General features: G+C 42.6%; 1 protein-coding gene across 2 annotated transcripts in view; it reads left to right on the top strand.

Moving 5' to 3' along the window:
• SLC25A26 (solute carrier family 25 member 26) overlaps positions 1-18289 on the top strand; it is a 122567-nt gene that overhangs the window by 97701 nt on the left and 6577 nt on the right. For both annotated transcript variants that reach the window (XM_059161458.1, XM_059161459.1), the window contains one exon: positions 13038-13107. In XM_059161458.1, the coding sequence (XP_059017441.1) occupies positions 13038-13107 (70 nt within the window). The remainder of the gene's footprint in view (positions 1-13037; positions 13108-18289) is intronic.

The following is an 18289-nucleotide window of genomic DNA, read 5'->3' on the forward strand; positions in this document are numbered from 1 at the left end:
CATTATTCATAAAAAAGAAACTCTGGAATATTCTATATCAATAAATATTTCTCACAACTGATCTGACTTTAAATATTAAGTAACACAGCTTATTTTATCAATAGACCTTACATATAGTTTCTTGGGTCTTTCATTGTTTTTGTTTTCACCATTTTCTTGGTGGTGCATGGTGAAGATGGATGTCTTGGGCAGTGTTTTTGAGCATGATGTAACAGCTCTCCAATGAGAAGGTCACATTCCATGAGCATAACAGCTTTCCTTTTCTGTGTGTGACCAAAGAACAATGGAGCCAACAGCTGTCCAGCAAACAAGACTTGCTTTATTAGCGTCTCAATAACCAGCATTCACGCAGCTTCTGCACACTCGCTAACATCTTTACGCTCTATCTTTGCACAGGAATGTTTTGAGGCCCGAAGAGGGAAAAGCATGAGGTTTGCTTCTTTTCATCATTAAGGACATTTGAAGCATTCTAGCTAGTTAAGAAATATCTAGAACTTTTCAGAGCAATCATAGATAATATTACATTTTAACAGTCGGCTTTGAGTATGCTAAAATGCTGTCATTTTTTTGTTTTTTGATCATTCAAGACTTGAAACCCACCGGGTCAGATTAGTATAGTGTGATTAACAGAAACAGTGGCAGCAGCATGCTGTAGTTTTTTGTTTTTTGTTTTTAAGTCAGGTATATTGAGTAATGTTGATACAGGAACGTTCACCCTTTGTGATTGTACATTTTTATGAGTTTTGACCACCACCATTACCAAAATACAGACTATTTACAGTTTTCTCTTTTCCAGAATATCATGTAAATAGAATTGTATGCCATATAGCATTTTGTGCCTGGCTTATTTCACTTAATATGCTTATGAGATTCATTCATACTTTTGCCTGCACCAGTAGTTTGTTCCTTTTTGTCACCGAGTAGTATCCCATTATATGGAAGTACTACAGTTAATTTATCCCTTCACTACTTGATACACGTTTGAGTTTCCAGTTTTTGATGATTATGAATAAAGCTGCTATATATTTGTATATACGTATTTGTATGGGGACGTGTGTTTGTTTCTCTTGGGTAGGTACCTGGGAGTGAGGTCATAGGGAAAGTATAAGTTTAATTAGCAAGTTAGTAAATTTAGTTGTCAGGCTGTTTTCCGAAGTGGTTGTCCACTTCTGCAGCAGTGTGTTCCAGGCGCTCTGCTGCCGTGTCATCGTTTGTTAGGTCATTAGATTAAAGAAACGTTGTTAGCCATTCTAATAATTGTGTTCTGGTATCTCACTGTGGTCTTAATTTGCAGTTATCTTACAGCTCAGCAAGGCTGAGCATCTTTTCACATAGTGGTTTTTTGTTTAAACATCTAAATGTGAACTCAAGATGCTTTGTAGAAGTAGACCATTGTGACCACCTCTTTTATTTTTGTTTATGATTTTATCCATTCAAGTTGGCTTTTGCAGCCATAGATTGTAGCATGTGGAAGAACTTCTCTGTTATGTTTATGTGAGAATGCTACTTCGGACGATTTTTCTCCAAAAAAGCTTGAGCAGGTTGCGTACACATTATGCTACAAGGGGAAGGGGGAACCTGGATACAGAGAATGGCCACTGTCCTCTGAAACTTACTCTGCCTACCATTAAAGGTATTATCTTTTTCTGAAATTGCTTCCTCCTGCTGCCACTGTTTCTGTTAATTACACTACTAATCTGACCCAGTGGGTCTCAAGTCCTGAATAATCATCTCATGATCTCTTTCTCTCTGTACATATCACACCACTCACCAAGTTTTGGTGGACTCTGACTTTTTGGAACCTGTGGCCTCCTTTTTATCAGATTCTTATTAACTTGAGCCTAAACTAAGTCCTGACAGTTTCTCTACTTTCCTATCCATTCTACACATTGAATTTGTGTGCTCTTCCGTAAACATCTCTTTGAAGATCTCGGAAATGTATAACTTCCTGAAGGGGCATGTCCACACTGCATCCTTCACTGTTTTTTCCAGCTCCCTTCCCCCTCTCCATACTTTTTCAAAATTCTTTTCCTCCAGCCAGAATGGGTTTCTCACTGCCTCTGTTCCTTGGCTGCTTTCTGAGGTGTGCTTCCACATGGGCAAACACTGTGCGTCTTCCAAAGCCAGTGCAGTTTTGGGTTTGGTTTTTTTTTCCTTCCTTGAAGTCTTCCAATCCAGGCCCTGAAGCTTTACCCTATCTTACCTCACATTTGTGTGCATTGCTTATTGGTGTTTAATTGCACACTGTGCTATCTTTAAAACAATTTAGACCTCAGCTTTTGAGGACTGGAACAAGGCCTCAGCCCCTGCATTTACAGATCTGTGACAGACGTTGGGAACACCCCATGAAGTGCCTGCATACTCCTGAGCTGGACGTTAGTCCCTTCACAGCAATGCAAGGATGAGTAAGAGGGTTCATGCTTTTGAGGAGCTTGGAGTCTTTGAGAGAGGCACAGAGTGCCAGATAACGTTAAGGGCTTGGGTCTGTAATTGGAGACTTCTCAAGATAATATGGGAGCCAGTCTCCCTGACTCCCCCAGTCACGTCACTGTACTGCCTCATTTCTTCTGGTTCTCCTTTCTCACAGTACGTAGACTGAGAGTTTGCACAAAAGAAGACTAGACACCATAAAGAAAAAGAAAAGTAAAAGGGGTAGATTATCATATCCAGAATCTCTAATAAGACGATAATTTCCCTCTGAAAATTATGTTGTGTTTGAACTTTCTGGCAGCCCAACCAGAAGAGAAGCATGATCAATTACATTGTTTTTACCCGACAAAGACCCATCACTTATTATTTCATCTTGTCCCCTTGGCTTTGGATACTGTCTTCTTGCAGGTGACTTGCACATTTATGGCTCTGTCACAGACCACCTCCTCCAAGTCACAGCCTCGTGCGACCAGCTTCCTAGTTGACATTCTTGCTCAAGGTGTCTCAGGCCATCCAGTTCGGACAGAACTCTTGGCTTTTATTCTCCTTCTCCCCAGCCTGTTCCTTCCTTGTGGTCGCTGTCTCCGTAACTAGCGCAGGTATCTGTTGCTTGCTAAAGTAGAAAGCTACGGTTACTCCACGGTTCTCCTTGGCCCCTCAGCATGACCCAGCCTGTATGCAAGTCCGCTGCTGCCATAGAAGCCTCTGACGCACCTCCTGTGTCAGTTGGCACATTGACTTTGGCTGCTCACAAGGTCTCTCTGCTTCCATTCTTTCTTCCCTAAAATATCCTCTCTTGACAGCAGCCAGAGTACTCTTTTAATGAAATAAATCAGATAGTACCACTGCCTGCAAAACCCTTTGGTGGCATCTGTTTGAAAAAAGAAAAAGACCTAGCATTTAAACTGTGGCTGATACAGTCCTCTGTCCCCTGGTCCCCCCTCTCTCTCTCCCATCTTATCCCCTACCGCGCACCCAGTGCGCTCCAGCCCATACCGCCTCCTCGCACAGCCCTGCTGCCTCCCTTTGGTTCTCTGCGGACACGCGAGGGTGGTGCTTGCCTAACCAGGACCCTCACGTCAGTTGTGCCCTCTGCCAGGAATACTCGGGATTCATTCCCTCTAACACTGTCATACTGAGCACTACTCAGTCATGTGCCTGCTGCGTGCCGGGCATTTTCTAGGGTCTGGGAATAGAGAGGTGAAGAGGAGTGATGAAAATGCCTTTTCTTGTTAACTTTCATTCTAGCTCATGGCCAGCTCCTCCTTCCCGAGGCCTTAGACCACGTGTCACTGCAGAGGAACATGCCCTTTCCAACCCTCTTCGAAGGTCTCTTCTCTCCGTCCCTCCTGAGTAATTATAGCACCTGTTTATTCCCTCCCTGGCATTTTAACAGTGTCTTTAGTTGTGCCCTTGTATCACCTGAAGCCTTAGAAAAGACCCCCCGTTGGTGCTGAGCGGATCCCGTCCGCCAGCCGTCTCACCCACATCATGCACAACCCAGAGTGGGAGGCCCTGGGGTCACCCCCACTGAACAAAGAGGGGGTGTGGAGACGTTGTCTTTCATCTGGCTGTCCGAGTCTTGGCTTCCTGTCCAGCACTCTTTCACCATGTAACATTGTTAGTGATTGTAACTCTAGTAATAAAAGCAACCATAGGACTGAATTGCTAAGAGTTACAGGATGCCGGGTGCCATGCTGACCACTTCCCACGGATTATTTCCTCTTCATCTTCATGATAGTTCTGAGACAGGTGCTGTTACTGTCTACATTTTGTAGGTGTGGAAACTGAGGAAGAGTTGGAGCATCTTGCCCAAGGCCACAGGTGTTTTCAGTACTAGAGGAGACAGCCAGGGTTTTGAATCCAGGCAGTCTGAATGCTGAGTTGATGCTCTGAGCCATTTTACATGTAGCCGTGCACATAACACATGATGTCCTCAGTAACGTGTTTGCTGTTTCGTGAGCTCAATGGCTGGTAAAAAGTTGAGGTCCTGTTACATCGGATCTGCTTATTTAGGCATTTCTGCAAGTTGTGTTGATTCATTAACTTGATAGCGTAAAGCTTAAAAACACTGGCTGCCGTATTTTTAAGACTGACTCTCCCAGCGTCTCTGGCTCTGTCCTTGGGCAGGGATTGCATAGCATTCGCTCCGGGAGTCAGCTCGGTGAGCACGGGGAACCCGTGGTGCGTGCGGCCAGACCACGTTGTCCCATGTGTCTGTGTTTCATTTCTTGCGGCTCCTTGCTCACTGGGGGAGGCACTTTGTCTTCTGGTCATTCATATTTACGTTTCTATGTTTTACTGGTCTGTCTTTTACTCAGCAGGTGTTTATAACAATTCACTAATTGTTTGAAGGTTAGCATGCCTTCTTTTTCAAGTTCAGTGCAAATTTGGATAACCGTATACGTTAACTGGGTGATTTATAATTAGTTTCTTTTAGAAGGATGTTCACAGCTATAACATGCGGGTTTACTCTTACTGAACTTTAGGGAGGCAATAGGCATATTTTGGAAGGAAACGATAAAATTCCCTGTAAGAGTAGTACAGTTTTTGTATCATCTGAATATTGAACAGAAGCATGCAGTGCACTCTAGAGGATTGTTAAGAATGCTGACAGAGAGAGGGAAGATAAGCAGGGGGAACTGGAGAGGGAGATGCAGGCTCCCCACTGAGCAGGGAGCCTGATGTGGAGCTCGATCCCAGGACCCTGGGATCATGACCTGAGCCCAAGGCAGATGCTTAACAACCAGGCCACCCAGATGCCCCCCCCCCTTTTTTTTTTAACAAATTCTTAAAGAGTTTATATATTTGAGAGCGAGAAAGCTAGAGAGAGTGTGCACAGGCTGGGGGAGGGGCAGAGGAAAAGGGAGAAGAAGACTCCTGCTGAGCACAGAGCCCGACGTGGGGTTCAGTCCCAGGGTCCTGAGATCATGACCTGAGCTGCAGGAAGATGTGTGACCGACTGAGCCACCCTGGCGCCCCTTTCTTATAAATCCTTAATATCTTCACCACCTGACTCATCAAGAAGAAGGCAAGTACCTTAATATCTCAACCAACCACAGCTTAGGCACACAACATATCAACCCACACAAAGTTGGTGCTTTTGACACATCTCAGAATGCTTTCAATCCAGCTGCCGTTATAACTACCATTAGCCTGTGTATGTAAATGATCGCTGATTGTCAGGTAGGGAAAGCCACCTGCCGTTATGAAAACTAGTTCTGTAGGAGAAACCCATTCTAGCCTCTTAGCCACTTGCTGATATCACTAGAGCCATGGTCTGGCAAAAGGGAAAGCTTAACTGAGGTCTTCGTTCTGTCCATTTTTTTGGGTCAAAACTTCGCTTTGGAAATCTCTCTTTAAGACATGTTAGTATATGAGTACTGCACAGAGAGATAATTCATTTAATTGAAAAACAACACTTTAAGCAGCCGGCGCTTCGTTTTTTCAAGTGCATGTGCAAAAACTACACAGCAGCTCTGTCAACTACTGTCTGGAGAGCAGTTGAGTGTCTCTCCTGAGTTAGAAAGTTCCGGTGATGGATTGACAGCACTAAGGCCTACACGGAGGATTATCTCTTCTCATGTGTTAAGTAAATTACCGTCTCCTATTATCAATTTGGAATCGAGCAGATGATTCTGTTCACATTCCTGTCCTTGTACCACAGAAAGCATTTGGTAAAGTTTCATAATCTTGCAAAATTGGAAGCAGCATAACTACTTTTGAATACAACAGCTGAAGTCCCAAACTGAGTTTTCCTACACTAAAGCCAAAACACTTATTTTCAATTTGTTACTCATTCAGAGGACAATACTGTACATTTGGGTGGATCTTTTGAAGTGAAAAACAAAGCCTTGTCTTCATGCTATACTTTAATAGAAAACACCTGACCCAAGCGTGGACTTGCAGCCATTTCATAGTATTGGGCCTAGTGTTTGCTTTCTATCCTTTGAATGGATCCTCAGGCCTATTGGCTATTATCCTGGGGGTTAAGTATGGGGTGGCGGGGGTGGGAACCAGATTACATCATGCTGTTCTTCTTCAGTCGGCCTTGAGCACTGAGTGAGGACTGATGGGAAATGAAGATTCTGTTTTGTAGTGATACCACTAGGTATTCTGGATTCCCTATAATATCCTACTGAATGGTAGAAATAATGTTAATTTTAAAAAAGCCGTTGTTAAAAATTGGGTACCTTTAGACAGTATAAATGATGAAATCCTATCGGGCTTATTTTAGTAATATTTTCTATTTTAGTCTGCTCTACTGATCTTGATACTATGGTCACATAAGATGTCAACATTAGGGGAAGCTGGATGAAGGGTATATGGAAGCTCTATTATTTCTGTGACTTTTCTGTGAGGCTCTTAGAAATATTTTCTAATCAAGCTATGGTATGGTAACTTAAGAAAAGTTGTAGAAAGTAAGCTGTGCACCAGACCCCAGGCAGCTGTGAGGATAAGATGGTGAGCATAGTAGATGGTTCGCTTTTGTTCACGTCTAGAATCTTTCAGCTTTACTGTGAATGTTGTCGATTACTGACATTCCTAATCAAAAGACAAGAAGATGCAGAAGCAGAATTAGGAACATATCTGCCTGTCTGATTATTCTACTTGAAATTTCTCATTGACCTGAGATATTAGCAAGTATGTAGGGATTCATCTGAAATTTTCATTTTTTATCTGAAAAAGAAAGGAATTAGGACCCTGAACTGGGGCAAATAAATCAATACTAGGTGAGGTATAGAGATCCGCCTTTTTTTATTCTTACTTACTTTGGTGCACAATCTCCGTCAGCAGAGTTCAGGCTCCCAGCACTGTGGTTCTTCACGTTCGCGTTTTCTGTCCCTTGTCCCCATACTCCCTAGTCCTCTGCCTCTGCCTGCGCAGAAACCATAGTTCGAGCAGAAGCAGAAATACTTAGATTGAGAAATTATAGCAATTTAAGATGTTTTGGTGTTCAGGTACGTCCTTAAAAATATTGTTCATTACAAACCCACATGATTTAAACAACTTTTACGGACATCCAAATGTTTTCTTTAATCACTTATATATTGTAATGTAGCTTACTGAAGTCAAGCTGTGTACAGTAATGAGGAATTCTTACAACGTTGCTCATATATTATTCTGTCTACAAGACCCGTGGCTTTGTGGGGGGGCACCAACCAGCTTCAGCTTGCCCACTTACTGTCTCTGTGAGCTTAGACAAGTCACTTAACATTGTTTAGCACTGCCCCCACTCCTTTCTTTGTGGATAATACACATTTTCTGAAATTAAATGGGAAATGTAAAATCTTTAACATACTGCCTGGAACATGCTAGGTACTCAGCAAGTGATAATTAATACTAGTAATCACTCATACTGTTGCCTGCACTATATTTTTTTTCCATTTTGCTGAATTTATCTTAAAAAAAATACTACTCTTAGATTATTGAAAAGTCACAAACAATAACATTTACTCTTTCTTGAGTAACCTTTCCTGGCTTTCCAACCATTTTTTTTTTTTCAGTTGATCTCAATCCTCTGGTCCCTACACACATATAAGAAAATCGTCATTTCACAGTACTTTCATAATTCACATACAGTACTTTTTACCAATTAAGTTCTTACTGTTATCCATGGTGGTGTTTAAGGAATTTTAAAGTAGCTCCCAAGTGAAATAATTTGTAAATAATCTTTTTTTTTTTTTAAGCTTGGCTTCTTAACTTTCCAGTTTTTCTATTTAGATAATTCCTTGTTAAAAAAAAAAAAATTACACTCCTGTTATTTAAAGCAGGTGGTTTTGGGGCAGTGACCCAGTTTGTTCGTTCACTTGGATATCTTACTATCATTCCAGAAGAAATTCTGGTGTGTATGTGGAAGTAAGGTGTCTTACAAATGCCGCTCTCTTTGCTGTGCCACAACTGTAACCTGTAGATCCAAGTCCTTGTGTTTGTATACTTCGTACCAGGTTGCCTCAGACACGTTTCAGTTCTGCTTGCTACCTGCCCGTTACAACTCGGCAAGTTGCTTAACTTCTCTGAGCCTTAACTTCCCGACTATAAAATGAAGGTAAAACGGCACGTACTCAGAAGATTGTAGGTGGGGTTGCGTGAGTTAATGTGTGTGCAGTGTTTAGTGCCTAGAATCCACATAGGTTATAGAGAAGTGTTTATTGTGCTTGCTGTTACGTTCTCTGATGCTGTGTTTGCTCCTGAAGTTTCTCACTTGATTCCAAACCTTTTGGCTCTAGAGATTTCTTTTCTTTTCTTTTCTTTTCTTTTTTAAGATTTTATTTATTTGTCAGAGAGAGAGAGGGAGAGAGAGCGAGCACAGGCAGACAGAATGGCAGGCAGAGGCAGAGGGAGAAGCAGGCTCCCTGCTGAGCAAGGAGCCCGATGTGGGACTGGATCCCAGGAGGCTGGGATCATGACCTGAGCCGAAGGCAGTCACTTAACCAACTGAGCCACCCAGGCGTCCCTAGAGATTTCTTTTCAAATATGAAATGATCTCTTTATATATTTTTAGATGAAATTATTCTGGCCAGGTTGATAGTGGAAAGTTACGCTTGTCTATGGAGATTCTGTTTTTAAACTGTGTCTTCAGCCATCTGAGCATTTTGATTAGGTGCCCCCCCAACCAATTTTTTTCCCTCCTAGATTAGAGCAGGCACTTACGTGAAACCTTCTCCATCACCTCCCCTCCCTCTGTTACACCCTTTTCTGCCCACTCTGTACCCCTGTCACATACTAGACCTAGGGACAGCTGTTCTTTTTCCCCTTGAAAAAAGTGCCTGAGGTCATTCCATGCAGCTCTGTCTTTGCCCGTGGTGCAGCTGCTGAGGGGCCTGATGGGTCTTACCCGGAGGCTCCCAGTGCAGCATGCCCAGATGCATTCCAAGCCACCACGGGAGAAGCTCGGGACCATGGATGTCACTGTTGGGCTCACCGTCTGCTTCCTGTGTTGCCTCCTGCCGTTGGGTTGGGTCCTGTCGCATCTGGAGAACTACAAGAAGCGGGAGTGAAGGGAGCAGTCCTGTCCTTCACCCTGTGACCTGACCACCCGTGGCCTCTCCTGATCATGTCCGCTTTATTCTTGGCCGGATCATGTCCTTCAATTACAGTGACCTCTTCCTCAATCCTGACCTTTCCATTTCTTGATGGTGACATTCTGGGACCACGTATATTGGTTTATGAGGCCCTGCTCAGTAGGGCCCTCCAGTAACAATAAAGTCTACTTAAACCTTAAAAAAAAATAAAAAAAGAAAAAGAAAAAGAAAAGAGAAAAGTGCCTGATACCCAGTAGGTACTCAGTAAATGTTGAATTGATGAATTGCCTAACATCTTTGATTTTCCTCCCTCCTGTATGATGTGTAATTGACATGTTAGTTGTTCTCTATTATTGCTTATAAACTGAGCATAGTCATTAGTATTTAAGTTTGTTTCAAGTAAACCTCCGCTCTTCGGAGCGCTCAAAGATATCCATAGATTAACGGAAGATGGCCTTCAGTGATTACTGAAAGTCCAGTTGAGGCTTCACATTCCTTTTCTAAAAAGTCACTGAAGTGAGTAATGGTGTTATAGAACTGGCTGTATAGCCCGATAGAATATACATTTTTCCATCTCAAAAGTAAAAAGATGATGGTCTCCTGTTTGGTTTCTTATGCTGTCACCAGTGCTTGTATAAGTTACGCAGACAGTGATGCTTTCTGCAAAAGCTCAGAGATGTTTGCAAACATTTAAGCGTTCACTGAAAGGATACCAGTAGTATGACACTCATGGTAAGACTGTCTTGGGACGCCTGGCTGGCTCAGTTGGTTAAGCGGCTGCTTTCAGCTCAGGTCTTGATCCCAGCGTCCTGGGATCGAGTCCCACATTGGGCTCCTTGCTCAGCAGGGAGCCTGCTTCTCTCTCTGTCTCTTCCAGCCACTCTGTCTGCATGTGCTCGCTCACTCACTCTCTCTCTCTGAGAAATAAATAAATAAAATATTTTAAAAAAAAAAGAAGAAGAAGACTGTCTTCAGAAGGCTATGTGTAATTTTTTTTTTTAGCATCTCTCCATTCCTGAGATGCTCACAAAAATCTATTTGGCAACAGCACTCTTAGTCTAGTGAATTTAATAAATATACTTTTTGAGTAATCATTCTCATCAGTTAGGTGGAAGGAGGTATTGGGAGACCTTAGAGAACATGCATTGTGATATGTCTGATTTGCTTAGTTAGGTGTCGGACTTAAAAAAAAGTTGTTCTCTGATTTCAGACTAAATTACTAATTACAAATTACTAAATTACAAAGCTGTAGTAGTTAAAACAAGAGGGTATTGGCATTAAAACAGACACATAGATCAGTGGAACAGAAAGGAGAGTTTAGAAGTTATACAGTTCATTAATTCATGATAAAAGAGCCAAGTTATAAAATGCAGAAAGGCCAGTCTCATAATGAGTGGTAGATCTAAATGTAAAACCTAAAAACCAAACATTTCTAGAAGGAAACACAGGTGCATTAAGGCCTGAGTTAGACAAAGGTTTCTTAGATGAGTCACCAAAGTGAGATCCATAAAAGGATAATTTGAACTTCATCAAAATAAAATATTTCTGTCCGTTTATAGACATAGTTAAGAGAATGAGAAGGCATGGTTTAGGAGAAAATATTTGCGAATGACTTGTATCCAGAATATATAAAGAACTCTCAAACTCAGTAACTGAAAAAAATTAAAAAATTGTTCAAAACATTTGAACGGACACTTGACTAAAGGCCATCTAGGGAGCAGCACCTGGTTGGTTAAGCATCTGACTCTTGATCTGAGCTCAGGTCTTGACCCTCAGGGTCAAGGCCCACATTGGGCTCCACTCTGGGTGTGACCCTAATTTAAAAAAAAAAAGAAGATACAGGGATGGCATAAATGTACATTAAAAGAAGGTCAACATCAGTCTTTAAGAAAACATGAATTAAAACCTCAGTGACATCAGGGCGCCTGGGTGGCTCAGTGGGTTGAAGCTTCTGCCTTCAGCTCAGGCCATGATTCTGGGGTCCTGGGATTGAGCCCCACATCGGGCTCTCTGCTCAGCAGGGAGCCTGCTTACCCCACTCTCTGCCTGCCTCTCTGCCTACTTGTGATCTCTGTTTATCAAATAAATAAAATCTTAAAAAAAAAAACCGCAGTGGCATATTACTACACATCTGTTAGAATGGTTAAAATTTTAAAATCCCAATAATACTATTGGGAAGGATGTGGAGAAACTGGAACTGGTCAGAATGTGAAATGGTAGAACCAATTTGGAAAATGCTTTTGTAGTTGCTTAACAAGTTAAACATGTTCTTACCATGAGATCCAGCTGTTTCACTCCTAGGGATTTCCCCGAGAGAAATGAAGGCGTGTGTCCCTATAAAGACATATATGTAGATGTGGTCGTAATAGCTTTTTTGGTCATAGCCAGCAACTGGAGAAATTCCCAAATGCGTTTCAATAGGCAGAGACCTAAACACATGATGATCTCTCCGTGCAATGGAGTACTGCTCGGCTGTTAAACAGGGATGAAGTATCAGTGTAGATGGCGACAGGGGATCTTAGGAGAATTCTGAAGGAAAGAACCCAGGTTTAAAAATATAATGTCCACTTGCCTTTACATATAATTCTGGAAAAATCAAACTCGAGCGACAGATCAGGTGAGTTAGGGTGCAATGAGGAAGGGCAGGAAAGAGGAAGGACAGAGAAGGATGCTTGGGCTGACGGATGGGTTCACTGTGTTAATTGTGGCCGTATGTGTCCAGACTTAACAAGCTGCCTACTTTAAATATGTACAGCTCATTGGACACAGTTGGACACATACTTATACCTCAATAAAATAAAACCAAAAAAACTGGAGGGTGAGCTCTGCTGTCAGAAAGCCTGGGTAAATGGTGGGTAATAACGGGGCCCAACTTTTAGGGTTGTTGTGAGGATTGGGTATTATAACACGTGTTTAGAGACTAGACCACTGCCTGACTCGGAGCTCGGTTCACCATCTGGTGTCACTGCGTCTTGTCTTCTGCTGGTTCATTTGCTCTTGGTGAGCAAGGCATCATGTCTCTGCCATCTTTTTGCTCAGCTTGCAACTTGATGGGTATCTATTTGTATAATCCTCAACTTATGTTGTAAACAGGGCAAAAAAGTGTTTTGACAAATTTTAAACCCAGACTTATGTAATAGAATCTGCATCTTTCAAATATGTATAATATGGGTAAATATTAAAAAAGAAGAAAAAAAGGACTGAGGAATGTGGCCGACACTGCTTTGGACTAACTTGTGAATTGGGTTACTTATATGTTCAGAAATATATGGGAAATATTTAAAATGTTACATTGTCTTAGAGTTGTACCTTAATTTGTACACGTAGGCACAAGTGTGTGTATATCCTACGTATTTCCTGAAAATTGTTTCCTTCGAGCCCTTGAATATAGCTGTCAACTCTTGTTTCTTTGACTTATTTTAGAATGCAGTCAAGTCCTTGGGAAAATCACTTATGTCATCAGTGAGGAATGTCACCAAAATAGCTTCTCACTTAAGTTCCCATCCCCAGAGCTAACCCACAGGAGGTTCCGATAAATTCAAATATTTAATAACTTGTATTTTTCTTTCTCCTTAAACGCAGGCCCTGTGGTCCTGGAGGCAGGATCATGTGGTGGATTGTTGGCAGTCAGCGGTCTGTGGAGCTTTTGCAGGTGCAAAGGATTATATTATACTGGGAAAGACCAAAGGGGGGAGAAAAATGTGAAAATATTAACTATGCAAAAACAACATTCTTTAGAAATTCCAGATTGTTTAGATGAAGAGAGTTCCACTAGTTGTTTGAGACGAGAGTGTGTCTTATGGGGGAAAAGCCGCGAATGCTTAAAAGGTGTCTGTTTGAAAGACAACCAATTTGTTTTTGACAAATTTTTCTTTTTCTTTTTATCTTTATTAAAGCCTTCACTCAGGCGCTTGGATTATCTTAAAGATGATTTGTAAAGCCCTCTGTGGGCAGAGACCTGCCGTGGGTGCGGGGCTTGCTGTGCAGCTGTCTGCCTGGAGCCCTGCTTTGGGGGTTTCAGTGATTTTTGTAGAAGGCAATGATTCACAGTTTGTGTGACGCGTTTGACAGCGCCGCCGATTAACTGCTGTCGGGAGAGCGAGGCTGCTCAGCAGCCTTACCAACGGCTAAACAGGGTCTGGGGGATAAAATGTGGAGATTGAAGCATCTGGGCATTTTCTAGACATTGAACCAAGAGCAAAATGACAATATGCAATACTGTGTTACTCATCACTAAGTCGTGTGCAGTTTCCAGTGAGGTTGTAAAAAGAACTCAGGTGCTTTAAAAAGTTAGGTAAGTGCTAGTTTTAGCAATCAAAGAGAGAAGTGCATTTTGCAGTTGCAAATAAAGGTAAGTTAGAATTATAGTTGAAATAAATTGAAATGGAGATTTGCCAGAAACCATGAACTGCTAATTTCGATGTGTAGCCACCAGTAAATAGGTAGTTTTAGGATGTCAACTTTATTAGAAAATAATTCTTTTCCAGTTTGTCTCATGGTTGTTGGATTGTTTTTTTTGGCTGTAGTGATGAAGAAAACAGAAAACATGTATTTTATAGGATTCTTTATTAATAATTGGACCCATTTGACTTGTAGAATTGATAATCGAAAAGCATCTTGCCTCTAGACATGAAGCCAGCTCAGACTGATTATGATGAGTAATTGTTTCCACATGACACTTTGTTATTAGCTGTGTTCAGCGAGTAGGTGGTCTTGATTCACTTTCCAGAGGTCAAGAGTCTTTACTCCCCAGTCCTTAAGAGATATGTTTGATTTTTTTTTTTTTTAACTCCCTCCAGGGGACAAAGTGAGCATTATGGAAATTTAGTCACTCTGGATAAGGAAGGGCACTTTAAATTTACCAATACCATAAAACTTCCCTGGGAATGAAGCAAGAAGTATTTATTCTCTGGTCCCTTGCTGAAGTGTAGCTAATTCAAAGATTTGCTTACAAGCATTGTTTCTATGAAGGAAATGTGCATTCGCTACAATGTCTTTTTCTGAATAATGCTTTGTAAATAAGCACTTAGATTAGAAGCAGGGGAAGAGAGACTTCCACCGGCCATCCACTGTGCGGTAGGCTCCAGGGGGCTGGTCCGGGGTGTGCAGCCGGCATGCGCTTGCTCCAGGGACCGCTGGCGGCCGCTGGGTGGCGCGGGCAGGGGCTGGCCCAGAGCCACGAACCCGGTGGGGGCCTGCCTGCTGGACTCCCAGAGTTGTCCCATCTTGGCTGTGCCCCCAGCTAAGGAATGAGACTTGGGGGCCTTCCTGAGCACTGGTTTCCTTACCTGTAACATAGATGCGCCCCTCCCTGCCAGAGCGGGGACCACGGCGGGCATCAGTGGGGTGGGGTGTGTATTCATCCTTTTACTCCGTGACATCGAACTGCTCGATGAGAGGTATGATTTCTGCTGCAGTAACAACCAGTGCCCAGAAAACGAAAAGCTGTCATCGCACTGATTCCTATTCACAGTTGCACAGAGAGAGTAACCTGTTGATAGAGTGCCTGTACATAATGATCTCCGGTAGCATGGAAAGTTAGAAACGCCTCCGTGCGCGCTACCGTATTTCTTCAGTTGAGGTTCTGGTCAGTGAAGCAGTTCGTCAGCGTCTGTGAAAATCCATTGCATGTAGATCCATGTGTACTTAGCATGCGAGAAAACAAGTATATTTTTGTTTATATCCCTTTTGTTTTAAAATTTCAGTTGGTATGTTGATCATGAGGCATACAGTTACGATTTGAAAACCTTCGTTGATTTAAAACTATTCTAAAACCTTTAAAATATCATTTAAAAATATCCCCAACTTGTGAATAAGTGGTAGCTGGTGGGAGTCTGTGGTGCCGCCGCGCCTTCCACCCCGTGGAGGAACGGCTCCTGCCCCCGGCCGCCCTCCCAGGCCTGTCAGAGCCTCCCCGCTCCGCACGGCTTCTCCAGCCTCACTTAGCCACAAAGGCAGTGACAAGACTCGCCCTCATATCAGAAATCAGATTGTTCATCCTTGTGCACTTTTCCAGTTTTAAAATAGTTAAATCATCATGGATGAACCATTTTCTGTGCTATCTTTGGCACTTTTCTGTGCCCATGCTTGTTTTATAAACTACTTGGCACAAATATCCAAAAATGTCCCCTGAGATTGGAGGTGTTGATGGCTTGTCATGCTCAGAAATTCCCTTGGCTTCTGGTCAGAGGTTAAACAAGGGGGGGAAACGACTTTGCCAACTTTCTCACTACAAGTTAATTTTTAAATATAAATCTACAATTCAACCTAAGTAATTATGACATTTGCTACTATAGTGATATGTGCAGAATATTCTGGTGTTCTTTGGTCAGTTTCTCATAATTAACATCTGCTTACATTTTCTAAGAGGGAGCAGGACTGAAAGACAGAGTGGGAGGAACAGAAAAAGATAATTTTCATGACTTGAAATTCCAGAATATGGGGCGCCTGGGTGGCTCGGTCGGTTAAACATCCGACTCTTGGTTTCAACTCAGGTCATGATCTCATGAGTCATGAGATAGAGCCCCTCATCAGGCTCCGTGCTCTGTGGGGAGTCTGCTTAAAGATTTTCTCCCTCTCCTGCTCCCCACCACCGTCCGCACTTGGGCACATGCGCCCCCACACTCAAAAAATGAGTTTTTTTTTTTTTTTTTTTTATGAAAAAGAGAAAAAAAAAATTCAGAATAGGGTGAAGGATTTATCTGGGTAGCAAATGAGAAGGCCTGGCACAACCTTGAAACACACACAAAAACCCTGTTGTTGCAGCCCCGTGTATCTGTCCACTGGTACGCCCCCGAGGCACATGCTGGGGTGCGACAGCTCCAGACTTGTTGGAGGAAGGTGGCCCCTTTGTCTGGGGTGGTCACGAACCTGCATTTGTTCCCTAAGGACATGTGATATGTCATTTTATTGTAAGCTCCCAGTTTCCCCTGAACCTGGTCTCTGAAAGCAGTTGGCCTGACATTCTGTGAGAGCCTCCATCTATGGAACCCGTAGAAAATTGCTTCAGGTGTGACGCCACGCAAGCACATAGGCAGCCTACAGTTGCTGCACCGAATAATTATATCCTGTCTAATATGTTAGCATGTTCCTCGTATTTATTACCAGGAGTTTACAGTTTCCTTAAGTAAAAAAAATCACTGCATTTTAAGCAAAAGCGCAGGTCCCCAGCCCCCTCCGCACTGTAACCCATATTACATGATCTTCATAGGCCCTTCTTTGCAGCCTCATAAAAAGCATGGTGAGGGCTGGGTAGTAAAGCAGTTCTTGACATTTTGAAGACATTAAAATTGATTTATTGATAACTTTCATAAAATGCAGCTACTGTCATAGTAAAATCGGGTCCTATTTAAGTGTATTTGTTTTTCTCTTGGACTTTTCTTCATATTGCTCATAAGAAGCGGCAGTCTGTAAGAGCACATTGGCAGGCAGCCACAGTAAGGGACAGGTGCACTATTGCTAGGGACCAAGACACGTTGGGTGCACTGTACCCATGTTTATGAGAAGACACATACTTTTCAACGTAGGTAAGTGAGGAAAGCCTGAGTAATCAGGAGACCAGTGATGTCTTCACCAACTTTTAAGTCTTCAGAGTTGGTTTAGGAAAGTTTATGAGCATTTTCTTTTCCTTTTTTATTTGAGAGAGAGAAGTTGGGGGGAGGGGCAGAGGGAGAGGCAGAAGCAGGCTCCCCGCTTGATCCCAGGATTCTGAGATCATGACCTGAGCAGAAAGTAGACACTTAATCAACTGATCCACCAAGACCCCCCAGCTTGTGAACATTTTCAAATAGGATAATGGTGTATGCACTTCTGAGTTTTAACAATCAGGCACATTTTATGTCTTATCACATACTAGTTATCACGTGGTCAAGGAGCACTACTTTTGGAGCTAAGATGCTTGTGATGTTGAGTCGCAGTTCCATACTGTGGGCCCTGAGCAAGTTGTCTGCCACATGGAATAATCCCATGCACACAAGATGCCGTAATTCTCGTGTGCCGTAAGCACACAGGATACCATGGTGCTTGGTACAGTCCCACCTGCCGGGTACACAGTAAGCCCAAATACCCACTCCGAGCTTCCCCTTTCTCCTCTCTTTTAGAGGACAAGTTAAAACCACGGGTTTGTAAAAACTACAGGTGCTTGTCCTGGGTTCCTGGCAAGCATTTTTGAGTGTCTGCTTTGTGCACTGGGCTAGAGCCATGAAGGAAAATCACACTTTATCTCTTGCAGGAAAGAGCCCAGACACTTGGCACAGACTTACTTAGTGCCTGTGTCATACTTTTACCTGCTTTTTACAGATGAAAAAACCTGAGGCCTCAATGACCATGTGCTAATGGTCTGGAGTCAGGGAAGTTCACGTCTCAGCTCTGCGCTAAAACTGTCTGTGAGTTCTGTAACCTCACTGAGGCTCAGTTTCCCCCACCGGTTGCATGGGGTAGCAGTTACAGAAGTACGTGTCTCGTAGGGTGCTTTACCTAGAGAATAAGTACTGTATTTAAGTATGGGATTTAAGGCTTGATCTTTCTGACTCTTCCAGAGTTCTTCTGGCTGGGCCCTGCAAATCCTTGCAGCTAGTGAAGGACACAAAGCCGAACACTATCAGATTTGGGGTGGGATAGTACAGATTCATTGTCTAAAGTTGAGTAAGTACCTAAATTTCAGGCAGCTTTTGAATCTGGAGGAAAATGTTTCACATTTTCTTAGGACAAAAGTGGCTAAAGGAAAGGGCGCTCATGTAATTGATAATCTGTAGCCCTAAGGGGTGTGTCCTTTGTGAGTCACCAGAAATGGGACATAAAAGCGCTAAATGGGTACATCTTTCAAAAGTCACTCT

Source organism: Mustela lutreola, chromosome 2 (assembly GCF_030435805.1).
Source record: "Mustela lutreola isolate mMusLut2 chromosome 2, mMusLut2.pri, whole genome shotgun sequence".
Lineage (NCBI taxonomy): Eukaryota > Metazoa > Chordata > Mammalia > Carnivora > Mustelidae > Mustela > Mustela lutreola.